The sequence below is a fragment of the Sander vitreus genome, chromosome 7, assembly GCF_031162955.1.
Source record: "Sander vitreus isolate 19-12246 chromosome 7, sanVit1, whole genome shotgun sequence".
In the NCBI taxonomy this organism is placed as follows: Eukaryota; Metazoa; Chordata; class Actinopteri; order Perciformes; family Percidae; genus Sander; species Sander vitreus.
Window position 1 is genome coordinate 27,495,908 of NC_135861.1, and position 20,769 is coordinate 27,516,676.

Here is a 20,769-nt window from a genome sequence, read left to right on the forward strand (position 1 = left end):
AACATTCCTTTAGTAAAGCATCCATGGGTTTCATGAAATACGCTATATGAAGCTAAGTTGTTATTACGTTGGTTGCTACAACAACTTCTTAATGCTTTGGCTCGTGACACAGTGATAACGTTACCCGGTTTAGCTCACAGTACATCCAAAGTAGGCTAAGTTTCTGTCTGCAACACTTGAAATGCAACGATACATCTGTAACTTATTCTCTTATTGTAAATGAATGATTTTCTGGCTGAGCAAAACATTCATCACAACTATATGACCTCCCAGTAACGCTAACTCGGTAATACAGCGGGCAACACAGCACCGTGAAGAAAAGACCTTTACGACAGCAGGTGTGATAAAAACACTACTGCTTTAGTCCAAAGCGGCCGATAGAATCAACACAAACTGAAAGTTACATATAGACACTTTAAGTATCAAGTAAAAATAGAAACAATTAACTGTGTTGTGTTGCTGTCCCATCAGAGACAGGTCCTAAACATAAGCTACACACAGAAATACATGGTGAACAACATGTCAGGACTTAAGTCAGGAGCTGTGTGCAGGACTGTATGTTTGTGTCCATTCATGTCATTGGTGTAAAGAGCACTGTTACACACAGAGACAGCTGTTGCCAATTAAAAGCTGAACCCTGAATAGAATTGGCGAAGAGCCGTTCTCATTTGCTCACCAAAATAGGCTAAAAGGGAGAGGAACAGAATGGGCTTATTGAGTTGGTGGGTATGTGATGAATGTAGCACTTTGTGAGATTTGCATCTTTACAATCTCAATAGATTACAAAAGCTATGATCTGAAAATTAAAACTTTCATCCAGACATGTTTTAAGACAAAGAAAAAGTGGTCTGCTTTGACATTTGTTTTTAAAACAATTTCTTTATTGATTTTTTTGCACTCACAGGTAGTACATTACAACTTTTGTTTAACAAGGTGTCCATATGCAAGGGGTGACAATAGATTGCAAGTTGCCTTATTTTAGGATCACAAGCCATAGTTTGGGTTTGGGAACCACTGCTGTAGCGTGTCAAATAATCAACATTTGCTATATTTAAGATTGAAATTTTGAGCATCTTTGTTGATACGATATTCAAGACTACAACCCGCGTGATCTCCGAGGCCTAATCACAAAATAAACTGCAGGCCTCGGAGCAAACATTTGTTCCTGTGCTCTCCTTTTCTTGAATACACGAGATAGATCATTTCTGGCCCTTGACTGTGAATACATACTCCAAGCATCTCAGTGACCACAGTGGTGTGATTTAGGGACTCCTCCCTTCCCTCCTTTCAGCAAAAAAAGGACTGGAAAAATGATGTCAAACATGTTTAGTGAAAACTGTCGTACCCAAAACCAATGTACTATTTAGCGAAATGTTAAGGATACATCGACATCCTCCACTCCTGGCCTAGTCTTCTCGCCATCTATTGGTGTCTGAAGTTCAGAGTCTGGTAAAGTACACTACTGTTTAACCAGCATGCTTACAGTATTTATTGCCCAGATAATCTTAATTAATGGTAAAAACAAAAAACAACATAATGTAATACAAAAAGTTAGTGCCAATTTTTTCTCTGGCTTTCAGAGATGTATCAGAATACAGCTGATGAGCTGGGATTCATGCTGGGAAAGAGAGCTTATAAAACTACAGGAGCAAACATCCAAATACAGATATTATAGTCAGGCTTATTAAACAGCTTTATGTCACTACTGAGACAAAACTTGATCCATTTGGGACAGTCCTTCATAACATTTAGGAGCGGTCTGCTAGCACAATCCCAAATCTGATTTGCTCCCAGTTTTTTTGTTGCTGTGTTTGCACTCATGAGGCAGATATGAGGTATGGTGGCGAAGACGTGAGATGACTCACTCTAGCACTGACCGGCTCTGTGTGTTACATTAGAGTATCTGCAGCACAGTGTGTGTGTTGCCAACTAGAGCTGCAGCTGTAGAAAACAGCTGTGACAATGATCAGCCAAAGAATATAAAATGTTTCTGCTCTCAGTACGGGTCAATGCCCTTGCACTCTGATACACAAGTTACATTTCATTCAAATCATATATGGCTCATGTCTCTCCTTGCCTCCACCCTCCAGTTATTTTCACCAAATATCTTCTCGCTCCTTGCTTGAACCACAAGTTCAAAGCGAGGAGGGATCTCTGAGGAGCTATAGGAGCGAGGATACACGCGAGCAGCCTTCCTAGAAGCCGTGCAGCTGACTCCGTCCACACAGCTGACGAAATAATGCGACCTTTTAGCGGAAAGGACATCTCATCCCTCTAAAAAAAAAAAAAACATTTCTGATTTCCTCACGTCTCCCCCATGCTTCCTCGGTGGGACGGACTGAGACACGAGGAAGGCAAGCAAGTGAAGGAAACGTGCATGCAATTTAACGACGTGAGGCGCACCTTTAAAATACAGTAGCAGTCAGCAAAGGACGTTTCTCTTAAATCATGTTGCAGAATACAAATTGAAGATTTTGTTTATCTTCTCTCGAAAATTGACAGCGACTATGTTGAGATGACACCCACCCTTAAAAGTCAATTTAGAAATGTTTCCAAAAACATGATTGTTTCAGAAACGCACAGCCACAATTAGGTCAATTCCTACATCTGTAACTCTGTTGAGACATAATCCAAAGAAATTACAGTTATGACCTATATGGTGTTAAAACTGATTCCCTCCCTGAGAGTTAAACAGAATATTGTCACGCTAATCTTTGCCCAAATACTTAGGTTTGAAAGTTTACAAAGCAAGTTAAAGGAACCAGAAATTTCCCAGATGAGCCTATGTAGAGTCTGAGTGTAAAAAACAACGCACTAAATGGCCAAGAGGGTTCAATAGGGCCCCAGATAATTGCGCTGGTATGATGCGAGAGGCTCATCGTCATCAACGCGTCACTGGTGGCAGAATGTTCCTCAAGTATGCAGTCCAGTGTCTCTACCTATCAGGAGCCTGACAGGGTTTCACTCCAAGACACGCACCCTGTTTGTCACGTGGTCAAAGAGGCCTTAGGAAGACATCCATAGCAAGTCAAGTCTATCTATAGCTGTGACTTGCATCTGACACAGCCAGACGTTGTAAACATTCAGGGCACAGCCATGGATGTATTATAAGACCTGGATACAGAGTTCATAGCGGAGCTCCTTTCATTCCTTTTTTTAAGATTATTTTTGGGGCATTTTTAGGCCTTTATTTGACAGGACAGCTGAAGACATGAAAGGGGATAAGGGGGGGGAATGACATACAGCAAAGGGCCACAGGTCAGTGTCGAACCTGGGCCCGCTGCGTCGAGGAGGAAACCCCTATATATGGGTGCCCGATCTACCGACTGAGCTATCCGGGCGCCCACTCCGTTCATTCCTATGAGAGTTGCTCAGCGGCGACTCCGCCAAAAAGGTTTCTAAGCTAATGGGTTACCTTCCGTGATATGCGACCCACTGGATACGCGCAGTTGTGTTTCTCCCATAATGCCTCGGGCTAAGTGAACAAGCAAACCACGTTTTGGATCTGGTGACTGCACGTTCAGCTAGTGGACTCCTACCATGGATGTATTATAAGCACAGCCCAAACCTAGACGGGGTCCGAGGGCATGCTCCATTTACAGCAGCTATTGGCACTACTTTTCAAACCATTTGATAATAGAATAACTTTATTATGTAATAACAATATATTAATGATATTAAATTTTTATTTTAGCAGAGTTCACACAATGAATGGCGATACTTCAACTGTAAAGGAACCTTTGCTCTATTGATTTGCCAATCCAGTCAGAGAAATTGAGGGGAAATGACACAACGTTGAAGGTATTTTAAAACCCTTAAAGATTCGGGGCTTTTGAGAAAACAATCGAGGCCGGAGACCCAGAATGGCGTCCAGTTCATGGGACACTCACACAGTTGCTGCTGGAGGACATCGAAGTGACATGCATCTGGTCATCTGCTCCACCAGTGGGAAGCAAAATATCAACACATTAGGGCTGTAACGATACACCAAACCACGATTCGGTTCGTATCACGATTTTTGACCCACGATTCGATACAAACCTCGATTCTTTTTTTGGTTTTTGGTTTTTTTTGGGGGGAGGGTTTACGCCGTGTAACCAGTAACCAGTAACATAGCTCAAGCACGGCGTTCGTCGTTCGACTGATCGTTTTCCCAAGATGGCGCCTGCCTGTATACGTGAACGGTATTGTCTTTATAAACTATCTTTTTAATTAACTGTCTGTACACTTACAAAGTTCTCAATGCTTAAGTTCACATGTAGGGACCCTCATTATGCTACCGTGGAACTGTGGTGCTATTTTGAGCCTTATTAGTGGTATAGAAATAGCAATTTCTTTTTACTTTATCCGTGCCCCGACGACTAGCGTTATTAGCTAATTAGCAGTTTGTGCTAAAACTGGTCAGATTCGATTAGCATGAAAACAAATCCCAGAGAACGGTCGACTCGGTACGCATGTGTTAATAACCCCTAGGTTCATTTTGCGCCGGATTTGTCCTTTAAGTGCATGCATAACATTTAAATGTGGTAAGTAGGATTATCTGTTGCATCTTACCCCTGTTTTATTACATTTATTGAAGAGTATGTTCATTGTTAGCTACCCCTTCCACACGTAGCACACAAAGTGATTTGTGTTTGCCCTGCCATCGCCGCTGAGGTACTTTGTAATGTGCTGAACTGGGACAGGCTGTTCATCTACATCGTCCCCAGTACCAGAGAAGCGACTGTGACTCACCTATAAACATACTGTATATATACGAGCATACAAAAGGTCTTATAACTCTTTTGGATCTGAATTTAAAAAGGTCAGAGAGAGAGAGAGCTCTCGTAGGATTTTATTACGTCAGTGGATGGAATACACTTTATGACTGCAGCCTCTCTGCACACGAAAACTGATATTTAATCAAAGGGGTGCTCCAGCGATTTAGTAGGAGGAAGGGCATGGGGAACTTGCCAGAGAAAGATACAAATGGAAAGAATGGTCCAAATCTACGCATCGTATTTAAACAAAGAAGATTAGACCTAATCCTCGGAGATGTGTCTTTTTTTCCCTTTGATTGGGCAATAAACGAGCCTGTAGTGTACTTTTCATGCCCCAAGTCCTTTCTGGCATTCCTGAAACGTAGTTCCACTCAAGGTTTTACTTAATAAATGAATGGCAATTAAATGTGTTTATGGAAACATCCTGGTCTTTAAAAGACTGAGATTATCTTATTTTGGTGGACCGCTGTCACATAATGGAAACGTAGTCGGGTCAATTCCAGCTGGGAATTTCATGTCATATCCCCCTCTCTCACTCCCCCCGGTCTGCCTGTTTCACTGTGATGTTAAGACAAAAATGCCAAATTTATCTTTATATATATATATATATATATATATATATATATATATATATATATATATATATATATATATATATCTCGAGTACCCAGTTTACACAGTAAACTTGAGCATTAAGTGCCCTCTACTGGAGTTAGAAGAGGCATTACACTGAAGACTAAAATGGCTTCTCCATGCAGTGGACCAACTCAAGCATCAAGTAAAACTAGAAACACAATTAAGTCTTCAGTGTTGCTGAAATGGATAGCATAACCTCATCAAGGGACACCTCAAAACATCGCTCTCTTTTACTTCAAAGACAAACCAGAACAGAAACGTTCCCTATGAGACAGAGATTTCCTGACTTTAGTCTCTAATACTGTATGTATCAAACAACACTAAAACCTACGCTTTCCACAATGCAACTTAATAGTGTGGAAATTGTAGTAACTCTGTAGTCTTTTGTTTGACCTCCCCTGCCTGATAAATGCCCATGTCTTTTAAACTGCCTGTCCCAAATTTGTACCGCAGGGTTTTTAGTTATAAGTTTGTAATCTGCAAGCTCCAGCCGAGATAACCATGATGGCATAGACTTTGGAACGCTACAGGTGATGGAGCAACTTTTATTGCTAATGGCTCCGTTTATTGCAATCCAATATGGATTTCTCCATAAAAATAAAGCACCTGTCTTTCCTGAATGCAGACAGCGTGACGCCCACACAGACATCATATTGGGAATCCGTCTAGGTAAAGCTGAGACTTCATGTTGGGTTGCTGAAATGTGAAGATAACAGTTTGTTTAAACAAGCTCAAACTTTTGGATTTTTTTTGCCCGAGAGTTTCAGGCATGAAAGCATAAGACACAATTCTTACTTTCAAGGTTGTCTTGACTTACACAATTAAGCTAAGCTTTGAATCTTTACTTCAGCTTTCCACGTTGTTTATGATAAGGACACTGCTTCACATAGGCTATTATTATTATCCATTTCATAGTTCTGAGAGACAATTTGAGATTACACAAAGCAGAGTTAAAATATACTTAATATATAACTATGTATTCTTATACTGCCATACGGATATGGCATGTCTTTCTGTTGGTTTTCAGTGTATAACAACATTGTATTAAAGAACCAAAGATCACATTGATGAGCAACAAATCACACCAGTGAGTTCATATCAGTGCTTTTACGTGGTCTGTGTGTTTGGGGCATAAGCCAAAATGTGCTCTATTGTTTGGGATTGTTGCTTTAATAAAACAAAAAGGTCCCAAAGTACTTTTTACAAAACCTCTGATGCAGGTCAAATTAATGACAAATAATATGATCCTATGAAATAAACACAACTTAAAAGACTTATTTAAATGATTATTAATTGCTTTAAAGTGTCAATGGACTCCATCATTTCATCCATGAGATCAACTTCTGGAGATTTTGCTTATTATGAAATGTAAACATTATACTTTCGATATTTTGGTTATGTTTCCTTTGCAAAAAATAATATTTATGTAATGGGGGCTAACCATAGACAGTATACAAAGACCAATTTTAAAGACAGCTATGGTATTTAATACTCCATTACTTAACTATTAAGTCATATATTACTATTACTTAACCATTAACTATTCCATAGTAGCCTACTGATAGGAGACAGGGTAGCAGGTGAACACTGTAGCGTCACATTAAATGAGTGTGGCTGAGCGTTCACAACCCACAAACAAAAGAAAATTAACTCTTACCATGTCAGTCAGTCGGTGCCCTAAAATGTGCGCAATGATTCCACTCGTTTGTACCTTGTTCGTGTAAAAATATTAGACTTTTGTTTTTCAGTTCGTTTCTGTGCACGCCTGAACGAGTCATTTCCTTGTTTACATCCCCGTCTGCTGTGATTGGTCCATTAAAGAGAGCACGCGGAGAGAGAAAAAAAAAACAGGGTAGGTTTGATTTTGTTTACCGCACACTAAAAAACCGAACACACACAGATGAAGCAGGCGGCGCAACCACGGGCCGAACTCGGCAGTATAGAAAACGCTGTGAAAGTTTTTGTTACACTCTTAATCATGACATCTCAACAGGATTATAAGTGTACTGACTGTTGCCATATTATTGAACTCACATGTATGTGAGTACCTAGCTTGCCCAGCCATATAGTCAGTGTGCTATTTGCTGTTTTCACCATATTTAGCTAACCGTCTTCACCACATGGCTTTATTGTAAAAGGCAGTGGTGTAAAAAGTACAAAAATACTGCATTTAAGTACAAATTGGACATACTACTTTATTGGAATATTTCTATCTTATGTTACTTTATACTCGTATTACACCACATTTAGGAGGGAAATATTGTACCTTTTACTTACATGTGACACTATATACACAGTTCATTTTTACATACAAAAAAATGCTTATATGATATGAGAAACAACAAAATGCTCTTTCATGTATTTGTTAGTGCTAAAAACAGCTCATTCAAATCTTTGAGCCAATAAAATAATGAGTGGCTACTTAGAGGTACTACTGCATTTTATTTTTGTTCATGAAGATAGTGTACCAAAAAGGTGATGTATAGCGTAAGCAATAAACATGCATAGACATACAGATAGTTACCGACAATATATAGGCCTACAGCATTTATGTTGAATGTTGGTATGATTTAAAATTGAATGTACAAATGTGCAAATCATATAACTACATCCATCTTCTTCTCAAGGCATCCTGATAAAAACAAAAAATATGGGTGCTGAAGACATGTTCATCAGGATTACCACAATATAAAAAATGTGTAAGATGTCTGCACATATTGCTATTTGTTCTAGCACACACACATCTAGATCTAATCCAGTAAAGACTAACGTGCCAATTAATACCGTTATGGGCAGATTGATGACATTCAGCCATACAGCAGTGGTTGCTATGGTCATCCTCACGGCAGCTTTTACTTCAACAAATTCTTCCTTTCTACAGCAAGAACCAGAGGGACTTTGCTGACAGCAAGCACACATTGCACTTTATTCAGTACAGTGTATCAACAACGTGCAGCCTGAGACCATGCTCTGTCAGTGATAAAGATCACTGACTCTGTAAATCAAAAGGTTGGTGTGTGTGTGTGTGTGTGTGTGTGTGTGTGTGTGTGTGTGTCCGAGGCGAGGGCGAGGTGAAAAACCCAGACCTATTTTATCTATCTTTTTAGGGCTTTGATGCATCTCTGCAATCTAAATTCCTAATTTGCAACACTGCACACATATCACACTGATCTCTGAGGTTAAAGGAAACCATGGTTCTTTCAAGAAAATGCCTGCATTGATTATATTCTGATAATACTATAATATAAACTGGCATTGGAGGAACATTGAATTCAGACTTGGGGGTGAGGTAGGTCTGGGCGATATGACGATACATATGGTCAAAACGATAAACAAATGTCTATTATGTTAAAAACCCAGTGGCCGAACTGTGTTCTGGCAATAAGCACCCCATCCAAACGTGAAGTCATCCGTTTCTGACAATGTTATTCCCTGATGTCGTAGTAAAGGAGGCCAGCAGGCAGTTTGTAGAAGACCCTCTCCCTCAGACTTGTTGTTGAGCGGGTAAGCAGTAACAATGTTAACATTGCATAGGGAATGCATTGCATGAAGGATGACTAACACATTGCAAGTTGTACATACATCACACGTAGGTGCAAGGATATTGGAATTCAGCATCAATGAAAAGATCAACGCACACCAGAAAATGGACCAACAAATGCACGACTCAGGTGAGTAAAGTTCAATGGTTTTATTAGCACGCTAATAAAACTTTCAGGCAACAGTGTCCAAGAAACGACAGGCAAAGGGCAATCCAAAAAACAGGCAATGGTCAAAAATCCAAGGGAAAAACGCACAGGGGTGAATGAAAGACTGAACTTAAATACACAAGACAGGGGAGACAATGAGACACAGGTGCAACACATAGGGGCGGGGACAGGTAATCACACAGGTGGGAAGGAGAACAAAGACCAGGAAGACACCGGACCTGAAATGAGACGAGACGGTAAGTTTCAAAATAAAACAGGAAATGGAAAACTAAAAACAAAAACTTGACACGGACGAGACATGACAGAAAAGAGTAATGCCTCCGCACTAAATCAAAACCATAACATTATTTATAAAGTAGACAACTTTCCCATCACTATGGATGATCTTCAGGCATTAAAACATTGCCTTTGTATATATCTAAAGGTAATTTCTAACACAAACATCAATAATGTATCTCTACATACATCACCATAGCTGACATGTTTAGCTTTTAAAAGCACTGCTTGTAATTTGACTTTATGGAGCAGGGCCTTTCAGAGGCCGCCTGGTGAAAACAGACAAGCCCGTTGACATATACAGCTGAATTCCAACAATAAGGAGCTCGAGAAAAGAACAGTTCTGCTTTCTTTTCCCCAAGGTTTGGTTTAATTATTCACTCGGTTTGGTTTAATTATTCACTCTTATCTCTGGACTGAACATGTTGCACTTTGTTCATTACAGCCTCACTATTTGTTTCTATATGCTTGGGTTAGTTCTCTGCATGTAAAATAATTTAAAAAGCACATTGGTATTTTATGAGCTATCCTCCTGTCACCATGTTCGATAGACAAAGGACAAAAGAGACCTAGGCTTGGTCTTTTTAACATCTGTTCACACCTGATAATTCAGAGAAAATGACCAGGTGATGCAACATGAACCACATCATATTACAGTAGAGGTGTTTCAAGCTGTGCAGTTGCTATGAAATGGAATTGGAGTGGAATCCAATGCCATGCCATATCAGACAATTAAACACATAAGTCTTTTACTAAGCAGCTTAAACAATGGATGGTCAATAAATAAACTTAGCACAAAAAGTAAGGAAATTTGTGTTTGGTAGATTATTTCTCTGTGGTAACAATGCTTTTTGTATCTTATACCGTTGGAACGCCTGTTTAGTTCCCTTTCAAATGGTGCCCCATTTGTAAGGAACATGCATTTGTGGGATGAGCAGCAGCGCTGAGTATGTGGATTGCGCCCATGAAAAATTTGCCAAATCTTTTCTGCCAATGCCAAACAGCTTATTCTGCCATTGACTCGTTTGGTGTTTGGTGGATTGGATGATTCTGCCTACGGCAGTTGGATCATAGGGTCAAAGTGTGGAGAAGAGGCAGAGAACGCTATGCTGATTGCTGCACCTATAGAGGGAAAAACAAGGGTTGTCATCATTGAAGGCAATCTTAATGCAGAGAGATATAGAGATGAGATTCTGCAACTAGTGGCAATCCCACATCTCCACAGTCTGGGACCGAACTCTATCCTCCAAGATGACATCACTCGCCCCCACAGGGTGGGGTTTATCAGAGACTACCTCCAGAATGTGGGAGTGGAGAGGATGGAATGGCCTGCCAGCAGTCCTGACCTCAACCCCATTGAACACTTGTGGGATCAGCTTGGGCGTGCTGTTCGTGCCAGAGAGACCAACACAACCACGTTGGCTGACTTGCGACAAATGCTGGTTGAAGAATGGGATTCCATCCCACAGCAGTGTGTGACCAGGCTGGTGACCAGCATGAGGAGGAGGTGCCAGGTTGTTGTGGCTGTGTATGGTTCTTCCACACGCTACTGAGGCTCCTGTTTGTGAAATGAATAAATTGTTAAATTGCCAATATGTCTTGTTTCTTCAAACTTCAATCATCTAATCCACCAAACACCAAATGAGTCAATGGCAGAATAAGCTGTTTGGCAACACAAATTTCCTTACTTTTTGTGCTAAGTTTATATACATGTCAGCACTACGCCTATTTATTATGTATGTATTCTGTATATGAACTTATTGTTTCCTCTTAGTTCGCAATTGCTTTTACCGTCTCAACAGCTGTGTCTAACCTTTTTACTCTATGCTCTGTTGTTTAATCTTCTAACCTGTTCTGCTTTGTTTTGTTGCTAATCTTTTTGTGTTTCTTTGCATTTTAAAAACCCTTTTTTTAAACATTGATGCCAGGGGACTACAGATGAATAATAGACTTTTGGCTATTTCTGGCTTTTTTAACCCATGTAAAATTATGCGTTTCATTAATTTGCACTGCCCCCTTCTTAAATAAAAATTGAACTTATTGACTGTAATGTATATCCTCCACTCAGATACTGCATCCTGCTGGTCACACACAATAAAGAGACCTTTTATTTTAGGAGCCAGGTTTTTTCCTTTCATTGGGCTCTACCAATACAGAGGAAGTTCTGAGATTTGCCCGTGAGTACCAACTGCAACAGCACCCACGCATGCAGAACCAGGAGAGTGCAGTGACCACCGCAGGTACAGTCATACATGTCCAAAACAACTGCCAGATGCTACAGTATATGCTATAGCCTATATGTAGCAAACATAACAGGCATTTCAAGTTCTTAATGTTTTCCAAATGGCATTGTATGATAGAATAGAATTATGTGACATGATAGCAAACTTAGCGTGTGCTTGATTGATTCATTTGTTTCGTCTGTAAAAATGTCGGTAATATAATTTTATTGGTACTGTGTTATACATGACATAATCAGGTCATCTATAGGACCTCAGATTATTATTTCATGTAACCAAAGTATGCAGCTTGAAAGATGAGAATATTTTTGACATGGATTTATCAAAACGCTTTTTACAAGATAGTGTACATGATGTCTGCTACAGTCGAGTTTCAAAGGGTCTTCAATAGTGCATTTATCATCTTGATGGTTGTAATGAAATGCAATATGTTTATTGATTCAAACTTTAAATTGTATATGTTGGGTCATTTGCCTTCCTTACCGGTTTATTCAGCAGGACAGCCTGCTCAATTGATTATTATGAACAAACTACCTGTTCTGTTCTGTTGTGTGTGTAGTCTGTAATGATCAGTAGTATTTCATTTTTGGGAGGACGCACAACATTTCAAAAAGAAGGTTGGCACCAGTCAGTGCAGTGTTCCCTGTTGAGAAAAAAAAAAAGGTATAAATAATAGTTGTATGAATAGAAAATATCAAATGTAGAGCTGCAAAGATTAATGGATTAGTTGTCAACTATTAAATTAATCGCCAACTATTTTGATAATCGATTAATCGGTTTGAGTCATTGTTTTATGAAAATAAAGTAAAAATTCTCAGATTCCAGCTTGTTAAATGTGAACATTTTCTAGTTTCTTCTCTCCTCTGTGACAGTAAACTGAATATCTTGGAGTTGTGGACAAAACAAGACATCTGAGGACGTGGTCTTGGGCTTTGGGAAACACTCATTTTCTGACAGTTTATAGACCAGACAACTAATCGATTAATCGAGAAACTAATCAACAGATTAATCAACAATGAAAATAATCCTCAGTTGCAGCCCTATATCAATTTAAAGATAAATCAAATGTACTAAGTACCTGTGGTGTCGTAGGGTGGAGACACCTCCACCAGATCACATCCAACAAGGTTTAGACCACGACAGCCCCGAATAATCTCAACTCCCTAAACCCAACCAAGATAAACAAAATAGATTAGTAGTCATACAGCCAAGAAGATAAACAACCACAGAAAATTCACTTTTGTTGAAAAATAACCTCCTAAAAGTACTTGGAGTTACAGTACTGTACAGTACAGTGTGGAACTACTGGACTTACATGTGTACTTGTAATATGAAAAGATTGTTTAAAGTCCTCATATTATGCTTTTTGGTTTTTTCCCTTTTCCTATATTGTGTTATATATCTTTTTTGTGCACGTTATAGGTTTACAAAGTGAAAAAGCCCAAAGTCCACCCCAAAGGGACTTACCATCTCCAACAGAAAACACTGTTCACCAACTGCTCCAAACAGCTCTATTGTAGTCCAGCCTTTACTTCAGAGACAAACGTGCGTCACTTTGTAACACACGTTATAATGCTCGCCTAGCTGCTAGCGTGGCACGCCCTCATACTCTGCTTCTGACTGGCTAGTAGTCTTTACTAGGGGTGTAACAAAAAAATCGATTTTCAAAAACGCAATATCTATTTATTTTTTTTATAGAAAAAGAAAAAGAAAATGTCTCTTTTTCTTTTTTAAGTTTATATGCAAAAATATTCATGTAAGACAGTGGTTCACGTTTATGTTGTGTTTAAACCCCCTACAGCTAGATGGCTATGCTGAGACCCACCACTAGTGTCCTTGCCTAACAGGGCCTAGCAGTGCCTGACCTTTTGCTAGAAGCTAACAATGTAGCTATGGCTGAACTTTGGCCTACTTTAGCATATCAAAATTAGCTCACTAAGAACCTGTGAACCACAATCCCAAACTGGCAGTGTGATTTTCTGTGTACTGAATTGTTTACCTAAAGTAAACTTCTTTGACTTTTATTCACATCATGTCCTTTTTTAAATATTAGTTTTTCTAAAATTATACTTCTTAGAAAGACTTAAAAAATCCCAATATGTCGCCTTACGCACAATATCGAAATATATTGCAATATATTGAATCGTGACCCATGTATCGTGATATGTATCGTATCGCCAGATTCTTGTCAATACACAGCCCTAGTCTTTACCTAGCTACTGAGCATGTGCGACTCCCATCAAAGATGGAACAGAAGTGTGATACCTCACTCTGTAGCTAAAACAGAGAGTTCAACAAACTGAGGAGCTGCGGCAATGTGAAGTCCAACAAAAATATAGTGTTTTTTGAAAATAAAACCATGTAAACCTATTCTGACATAACCTCTAAATACAAATATGAACCTGAAAATGAGCATAATATGAGCACTTTAAGATTAAAGTCATAGGAGATAGTTGACAGGGACCATGTTTACCTGTATAGGAGTAAGCCCTGCTATCTCTGGTGTGCCTGTTCCCGGGGCAAAGCCCGGGTCAAGAGCATCGATGTCGAAGCTGAGGTATACTGGACCACTGCCCATCTGACCTCTGACCTCAGCCATCACAGGTGCAAGAGATTTGAACCAACACTCTTCTGCTTGTACCACACGGAAACCCTGCACAATATACACATTCTTTTTTACTTAAAGGGAACAACAGGGTTTCCCCCAGTATACTGCAAACCTGGTGGCCCGCTGGGCCTAAGTTGCCCCCCACCAGGACTAAGCTACTGGGAATGTTGTGTTATTGTATTTTTAAGACGTTTATTAAACTACAGTTACAGTAGAGCGGCTCGGTTGGAAACTTAGACGTAGTCATTTTTCAGATCTCCAGTTAGCTTTCAGCACTGACTTAATGTAGGGCCCTATGTTAACTGTCTTATAGCTTTTTTAATTCTCAATTTCGCGATTCCGTCCATGATTCTGTTGTCACAGAAACTATTGGGCCCTACATTAACGCCATCATCAGTCTGTGACTGGCCCCAGCCAAGCCCTCGTCAAAAAAAAGACACTTGCCACTGGGGCTTCACAACTTTTCTGGGAGAAACCCTGAACATTATAGAACATTATTACTGCCAATCAGCACATGACAGGCCTGTCTCACAGAAGACATTTAGACATGTCACAGTATGAAAGGCACAGGTGTAAATAATGAAATGAACGATGGCTCAACAAAACATTCAAAGACATTGTCTTGGATTCTTGACTAAACGATTAATTGAGACAATCATTTGTTGCAGCCCTACATCTATCTAATCAGACAGAACCTGTAGAGCTATTCTGAGGTTTAGTTTTCTGCTGTGTAAAGTGTATGAAACTCTTGACCAAAATAATCATGCATTCTGTCATTGTGTTAATTATAGATATAGTGAAGATTGTAGTGAAAATATGGTTCCTCCGTTTTCCTGGGGACCCCCCAGAACCTCGTCAGGGACCCCACTTTGGGAACCACTGACTTATATAACGCAGTAAAACCAGAATGTTGGCATTGGTCTGAGGCATTGCCTTACTTTATGTTATATCTAGCAGAGCTGCAGTATTGTAGCAGGTACCTGCGCCCGGCTCCATTCATAGGAATCTGCAAAGTAGCCTGAACCACGCAGGCCGATCTGAACCACTCTCTTGCAGTCCAGTAGCCCTTCCTCCACACAACGTCTGAATGGAGTCCCATGTCCAATCTTCTCCCCCAAGACCACATCACTGGTGTCAGCATGAGCATCCACGTGGATCAGCCCCACTGGGCCATGCCTGACAAGTTATTACACAACAGGCTGAGTGAGGCAAGGACAACAGGGTGTGAAAATGGTTAAGCGGTAGATAAAGTTAAGAGTTCAGGTTGTATGTGGGCATACAACTACAAACAATGTCCAGTCATGCAAAAAGCCCGACACTTGCACATGGAGCAGAATAACATTACTAATGCGTATCAAAATGTATATGAGCTGAAATTACATTTATTGGTTCTGACTTCTTAAATGTGAGGATTTACTGTTTTTCTCTTAGTTCTTTTTTCTTATTTTAAATTTAATGTACTTTGGGTTTTGGTCACCCTAATCTCTTTACATTTTTGTTCACTGTGGAAACAAGGAAAAGGTCCTGTCTAAACTTGTCCAGGCAATGTGAACTGACCATATATAGCGTGTGCCAACCCTGGCAATGAACTTACTTCTCAGCAACAGCTTGCAGGATTGGATATGCAATTGTGTGATCGCCACCTGCAGACACCAACAACAAACATGAACAACAGTTTATAAGGATATTTAAATGGCTAATAATGGTACGAACAACAATAGCAACAACATAAACTATGACATATTTACAGATAGATAGATAGCCTCTGGGAAGAAGCTGCACTTTAGCCTTTATGTTCTGGCTTTCAGGCTGCGCAACTATCTTCATAGTCTCATATTTCCAGACCTTCCTCCACAGCGCTGCGGAAGAGGGTCTGGCTAGTCCACACAGCATGCCGGGATGGGAGAAAAACGTGCTCTGGTTTATTGGCATTTCATTAAACCAATCACAATCGTCTTGGGCGGCGATAAGCGCCGGATGGAGCCACGGTGCCTCTGCAAAGTAGCCTCAGGAAGGAACTTGTTTTGGTGGAACGTGAACGTTCAAAGGTTGTTTTAGTCGTGCGAAAGAAAACTCAGATTGGACAGATAGTCTAGCTAGCTGTCTGGATTTACCCTGCAGAGATCTGAGGAGCAGTTAACCATAGTCCTCAGAAATCCACCGGAGTTCAGAATGCCAACACAAAGGAAGATGAAGGAAACGAACATCCGGCCTAAAATGAAGGACATCCGGCGTAATTTCTGGCGGCACCTGAACAATCCCGGAAGTGGAACGTCGTCGATATTGACTACTACTGTCTGAGGTGAAAAAAATAATGTGGACACGTTTCTTTGTGATCCTCTAGTCACTCTCACCCATAGTCAGAGGAATACAGTCGGTAGCCAGGATCTTTCTGTAGGCCTCCCTGATGCGTTTGCAGGTGTCCTTCAGGTCATACACATTCACATTGACGTCCCCAATATCAGCCACCATGAGGGACTCGTAAGGCGCTGCCCTGGTGCCACTGTTGTAAGATCTCAACATGGCAGATTCCACTCGGATCTGTCGGGGACCAAACCTGCAGCGACGGAGGGAATATCTGGTATTTATTGTCAGTGCTGTAGAGCAGACTGGAACGTTTGGGACTGTTATTATTAACAACGTACGTTTACTCAAGAACAGGGGCGGAGCAGGGGGGTGGCTTCTGGGGCTCCAGCCCCGAATGTTGACTCAAAAGCCCAAAATCTTTTAGGTTTTAGAAAAATATCTTCAACTGTTCTATGCTGCTACTACCGGTAGTACTACTACTACTACTGGTACTACTACTACTACTACAAAGAAGAAATCTAATATAATTGAGTAAATGTTCTTCTGTGGCCCTAATATTCAAATCAGAGTGTCCACATTTACTTGGCATTGCTGGGGATCCTTGATTTGCAATTAGAGCAGCCCAGATTATTATGGGATTTTGATTCAAATGTAGCTGATTTGTCAGCTAAACATTCCTTATGTGAACTGTACTCCATAGTAAAACACAAATGAGTTTCAAGATTTGTAATGCTTGTTTACGCCAAATTCCTACCTGTTATGTATCTATGTAAATAGTTAGTTTTGCCTCTTTTTAGGTAGCAGGAGTGAAAATTCATCCTCATCATTTGTTGTGTTCTGGTTTCAGAATGATGAAGACAGTTTGATACAAAACAGAATATACTGTAGGTTCTACAGGATCATGTTCCCCCCCCAATGATGTACAGAGTATCAGGCATTCTATTATCATATGACTTGAAAATAGTCCTTATAGCTGCTGTACATGCTAAAACCATGGAGATATATATATATATATATCTATATATATATATATTTAGACAGGACCTTTTCCTGTATATCTGGCATCATGCGCCCTTGGACGCCCCACTCCTCCCCCTTCGGAAGCCCTGTGCCGCCCCCGGGTCAGCTTGCTCCTCGGCCACGGTGGTCGGAGGAAATAACTGGCTCTTTCACCAGCAGCAGCAGCAAAAACTGTCCTGTCCTGTTAGTAATGTCCTGAGGAGTGTCCCAGGACAGTCAGACACTGTCCTGTGACTTCCATGACTGTCCCGGGACAGTCAGACGCTGTCCTGTGTACACTGTCCTGTGACTTCCATGACTGTCCCGGGACAGTCAGACACTGTCCTGTGACTTGTCCCGGGACTGTCATGGAATCACAGGACCATGTCTGGTGCGTTTTTCTAAATATTTGTATAACACCTATGGCAAAACTTAATAAAAAAAAAACATAAATATAGATGTTTTATATCTTTAGATTAAACAATCTCCCTGTGGGAGCATGCCCCTGGACCCTCCTAGGTTTGGGCTGAGTCCCTAATGTTTATTACGTCTGGCTACGCTCCTGCTCAAGTACACTACTTAAGTACAGCTTTGAGGTACTTGTAATTTTCTCGAGTATTTCCATTTCATGACACTTCTACAGCACTACATATGACAGGGAAATGTTGTACTTTTTCCTACTTTACATTCATATGACAGCATTACTTCCTTGTTACTTTTCAGGTTAAGCTTTAACAGACATAACATATGATGACTTTAATACAATATGAAGCACTGGTATAAACTACCCAGCAGTATTTTGAAGTTGTTGTCTTTACCTTGAGAATAATATGTATGATAAATATAACACTCTAAATGTTACCAATCTGCACAATGCAAATTGAACGCAGGACTTTTCCTTGTAATGTAGGCTACTTGTAATGGAGTATTTTTGTAATTGCTGCTTTTACTGTACTTAAAAGTGAAATATACCACCACTACTGATAATTCATTATGTGCTTGTATATAATAAAACTTGTAAATAATAAAAACATAGTAATAGCGACCCTTCTTGTTGCAGGCAATATACATGGCCAGCAGCAACAGGTAGCTGCAGAGAATACCCGCACCTTGCTCCGGGTCGGTTGGAGGTTCCAGTATCAATTGGGACCCCGATAAACGCCGCGTCTAGCCCGTCCGCTGTCTCCTGGAAAGGTAACTTGGCCATGGTGGGGATCCCCGACACCCTGGCAACAAACTCGGCGCTCGGTGGCACATTGTACCTTTTCCCCGAGCACTTTCTGTTGGGGTAGAGAGCCGACGTTTGACGAGGCAGAAAGAATAAGTCCGCTGCAGTCCCACTAACAGCGCGAGGTATATTAAGGTTTCTCCAAAATGAAAACATACTTGCTGTGAGTTCTGAATATGATATGGAGCGGTGTGAGTTGTGCTGACACAGAACTCCAGCTGCTACTTTAAAAGTTTCCCTACGGTGGCCGAGACGGTTCAACACAAATCCAAAAGCCACAACACAAATACAAAAGCCACAACACAAATACAAAAGCTACAACACAAATGCAAAAGCTACAACACAAATGCACCGTCAGGGCGTAGTTGTCCCTTCAGGTTTTTCAATCTGGACCCTATTTTCCAATGTTCTTGTTACTGATGGGAACAATAATCTTCGACACTGGTCCAGTATAAAGCGAGATTGCTGCAGTGGGCAGCTGCCAAACAAGCTTCAATGTAAATTATAGGACAATTGCGCACCTTCAATTTACGTCCACAAAGCGCTGTTTTTGCCGCTGACAGTCTTAGATTAATATTCTAATTGTCGTACAACATTACAGAGATAGACCTTTTTGTTAAAGTGTAAGATCATTTTTGTTTAAATGAAACAGCCCCAAAATCACCATCACCAAACCCACCAGACTAAAAGTACTGTTTAGGATCTTACCTTCTTTAACAAAAAGTTCTATCTCTGTAGGAATCATTTCCATAATGTTGTCAGACACTTACTCCTAATTTCCACCGGTTGCGGAACGGATGCGGAACGGCTCCGGAATGGCGGCGGAGTCAATAGGTTTCCATTAAAGTCAATGTGTGTATTTCCACTGACTGCGGAACGGCTGCGTTCCGACTGCGTCCCAGCTCCGGCGATCCGCAGCACTCTGGAGCAGATACGCAGAGCTTCTATTTTTGCCGTACGCCGGAGAGCTCCGCAGCAATTCAGCACAATTCAGATTGTGCGGGACAGGAAGTCGAGCACAGAAACAAAATAAAACATCCGGTTAATTTTCAAAATAAAACATCCGGTTAATTTTCAAAATAAAACACACCGTGCTCACGGCGGATCATATTTCCCTGCACTACACCTTGAAAACACAGCACAGAGTTGTTTCCCCTCTACTCCTCTGGATGGAAACAAACTGTTGTTGGTTTTGTGGTTCTATTCTACGAGAATTCACGAGATCTCGTGGGTCCTCGTGACTTCAGCTGTCAGTCATGGCTGCAGCCGCTCTGCAACAAATCCGGACGGCGGAGCACGGAGCCGTTCCGCAGCGGAGCCGTTCCGCAGCGGAGCCTTTGCGCAGCGGAGCCGTTCCGCAACCGGTGGAAATTAGGAGTTAGAATAATAATCTGAGCCTGTCAGCAGCAAAAACAGAACTTTTAGTGGACACTAACTGACCATGCACAGTTGCCACGGTTCAACACAAATACAAAAGCCATAACACAAACACAAAAGCTTAAACACAAATACAAAAGCTAGGCCTACAACACAAATACAAAAGCTACAACACAAATGCAAAAGCTACAACACAAATACAAAAGCCACAACACAAAATACATAAGCAATCGACATAGACAGTAAGCAGACACATATAGACATGGACGACGACACAGACAGGCAGTTAGCATGTCAACTTAATTTTGGCACAAACGGAACCCCATATTTTTAAGCTTGTCAAACGATGTTCCGCTGTAAAATTGTGTGAAACGTTTTGTGCACACAGATATCATTTACACTTGTGTAAAATTGTTTTACAGCTGTACAATGTTGTGCATGTTTAAAAGTGTTGTGCACATAATTTGCACATGTGTAAAACGTGTTGTGTAGCTGTAGTATTATTTTGTGCATGTAGCCTATAATACAAATTTGTGGAGGAATATTTTCAACAGCAAGGTTTCACAAAGTCTGAGCGACGGACAAACATTTCCTATCTGTGTCCGACCCTGAAGTTACAAGCTACGCT

At 40.6% G+C, this 20,769-nt stretch overlaps 1 protein-coding gene across 2 annotated transcripts; it reads right to left on the reverse strand.

Moving 5' to 3' along the window:
- Positions 1-9,092: 9,092 nt before the first annotated feature.
- On the reverse strand, positions 9,093-18,977 carry agmat (agmatinase (putative)). Of its 2 annotated transcripts, XM_078255765.1 has the most exons (8): positions 18,646-18,977; positions 16,585-16,787; positions 15,825-15,873; positions 15,211-15,406; positions 14,096-14,275; positions 12,701-12,785; positions 12,157-12,265; positions 9,093-9,324 (listed from the first exon to the last, which is right to left on the reverse strand). In XM_078255765.1, the coding sequence occupies exons 1-7, from the start codon at positions 18,918-18,920 to the stop codon at positions 12,192-12,194; spliced, it is 1,062 nt and encodes a 353-aa protein (XP_078111891.1). In that variant the 5' UTR covers positions 18,921-18,977; the 3' UTR covers positions 9,093-9,324; positions 12,157-12,191. The 2 variants fall into 2 exon arrangements, with proteins under 2 accessions (XP_078111891.1, XP_078111889.1); XM_078255763.1 differs by lacking the exon at positions 9,093-9,324 and having other exon boundaries at positions 11,285-12,265.
- Between the last annotated feature and the right edge of the window lie 1,792 nt (positions 18,978-20,769).

Coding starts and splice junctions, on each gene's coding strand:
- agmat (XM_078255765.1), bottom strand. CDS start 18,920: ATGTTTTCATTTTGGAGAAACCTTAATATACCTCGCGCTGTTAGTGGG. Junction 12,786..14,095: donor CAGGGCTTACTCCTATACAG/GTAAACATGGTC, acceptor GGTTGGGTTTAG/GGAGTTGAGATTATTCGGGG. Junction 12,266..12,700: donor TCCACCCTACGACACCACAG/GTACTTAGTACA, acceptor TTTTCTCAACAG/GGAACACTGCACTGACTGGT.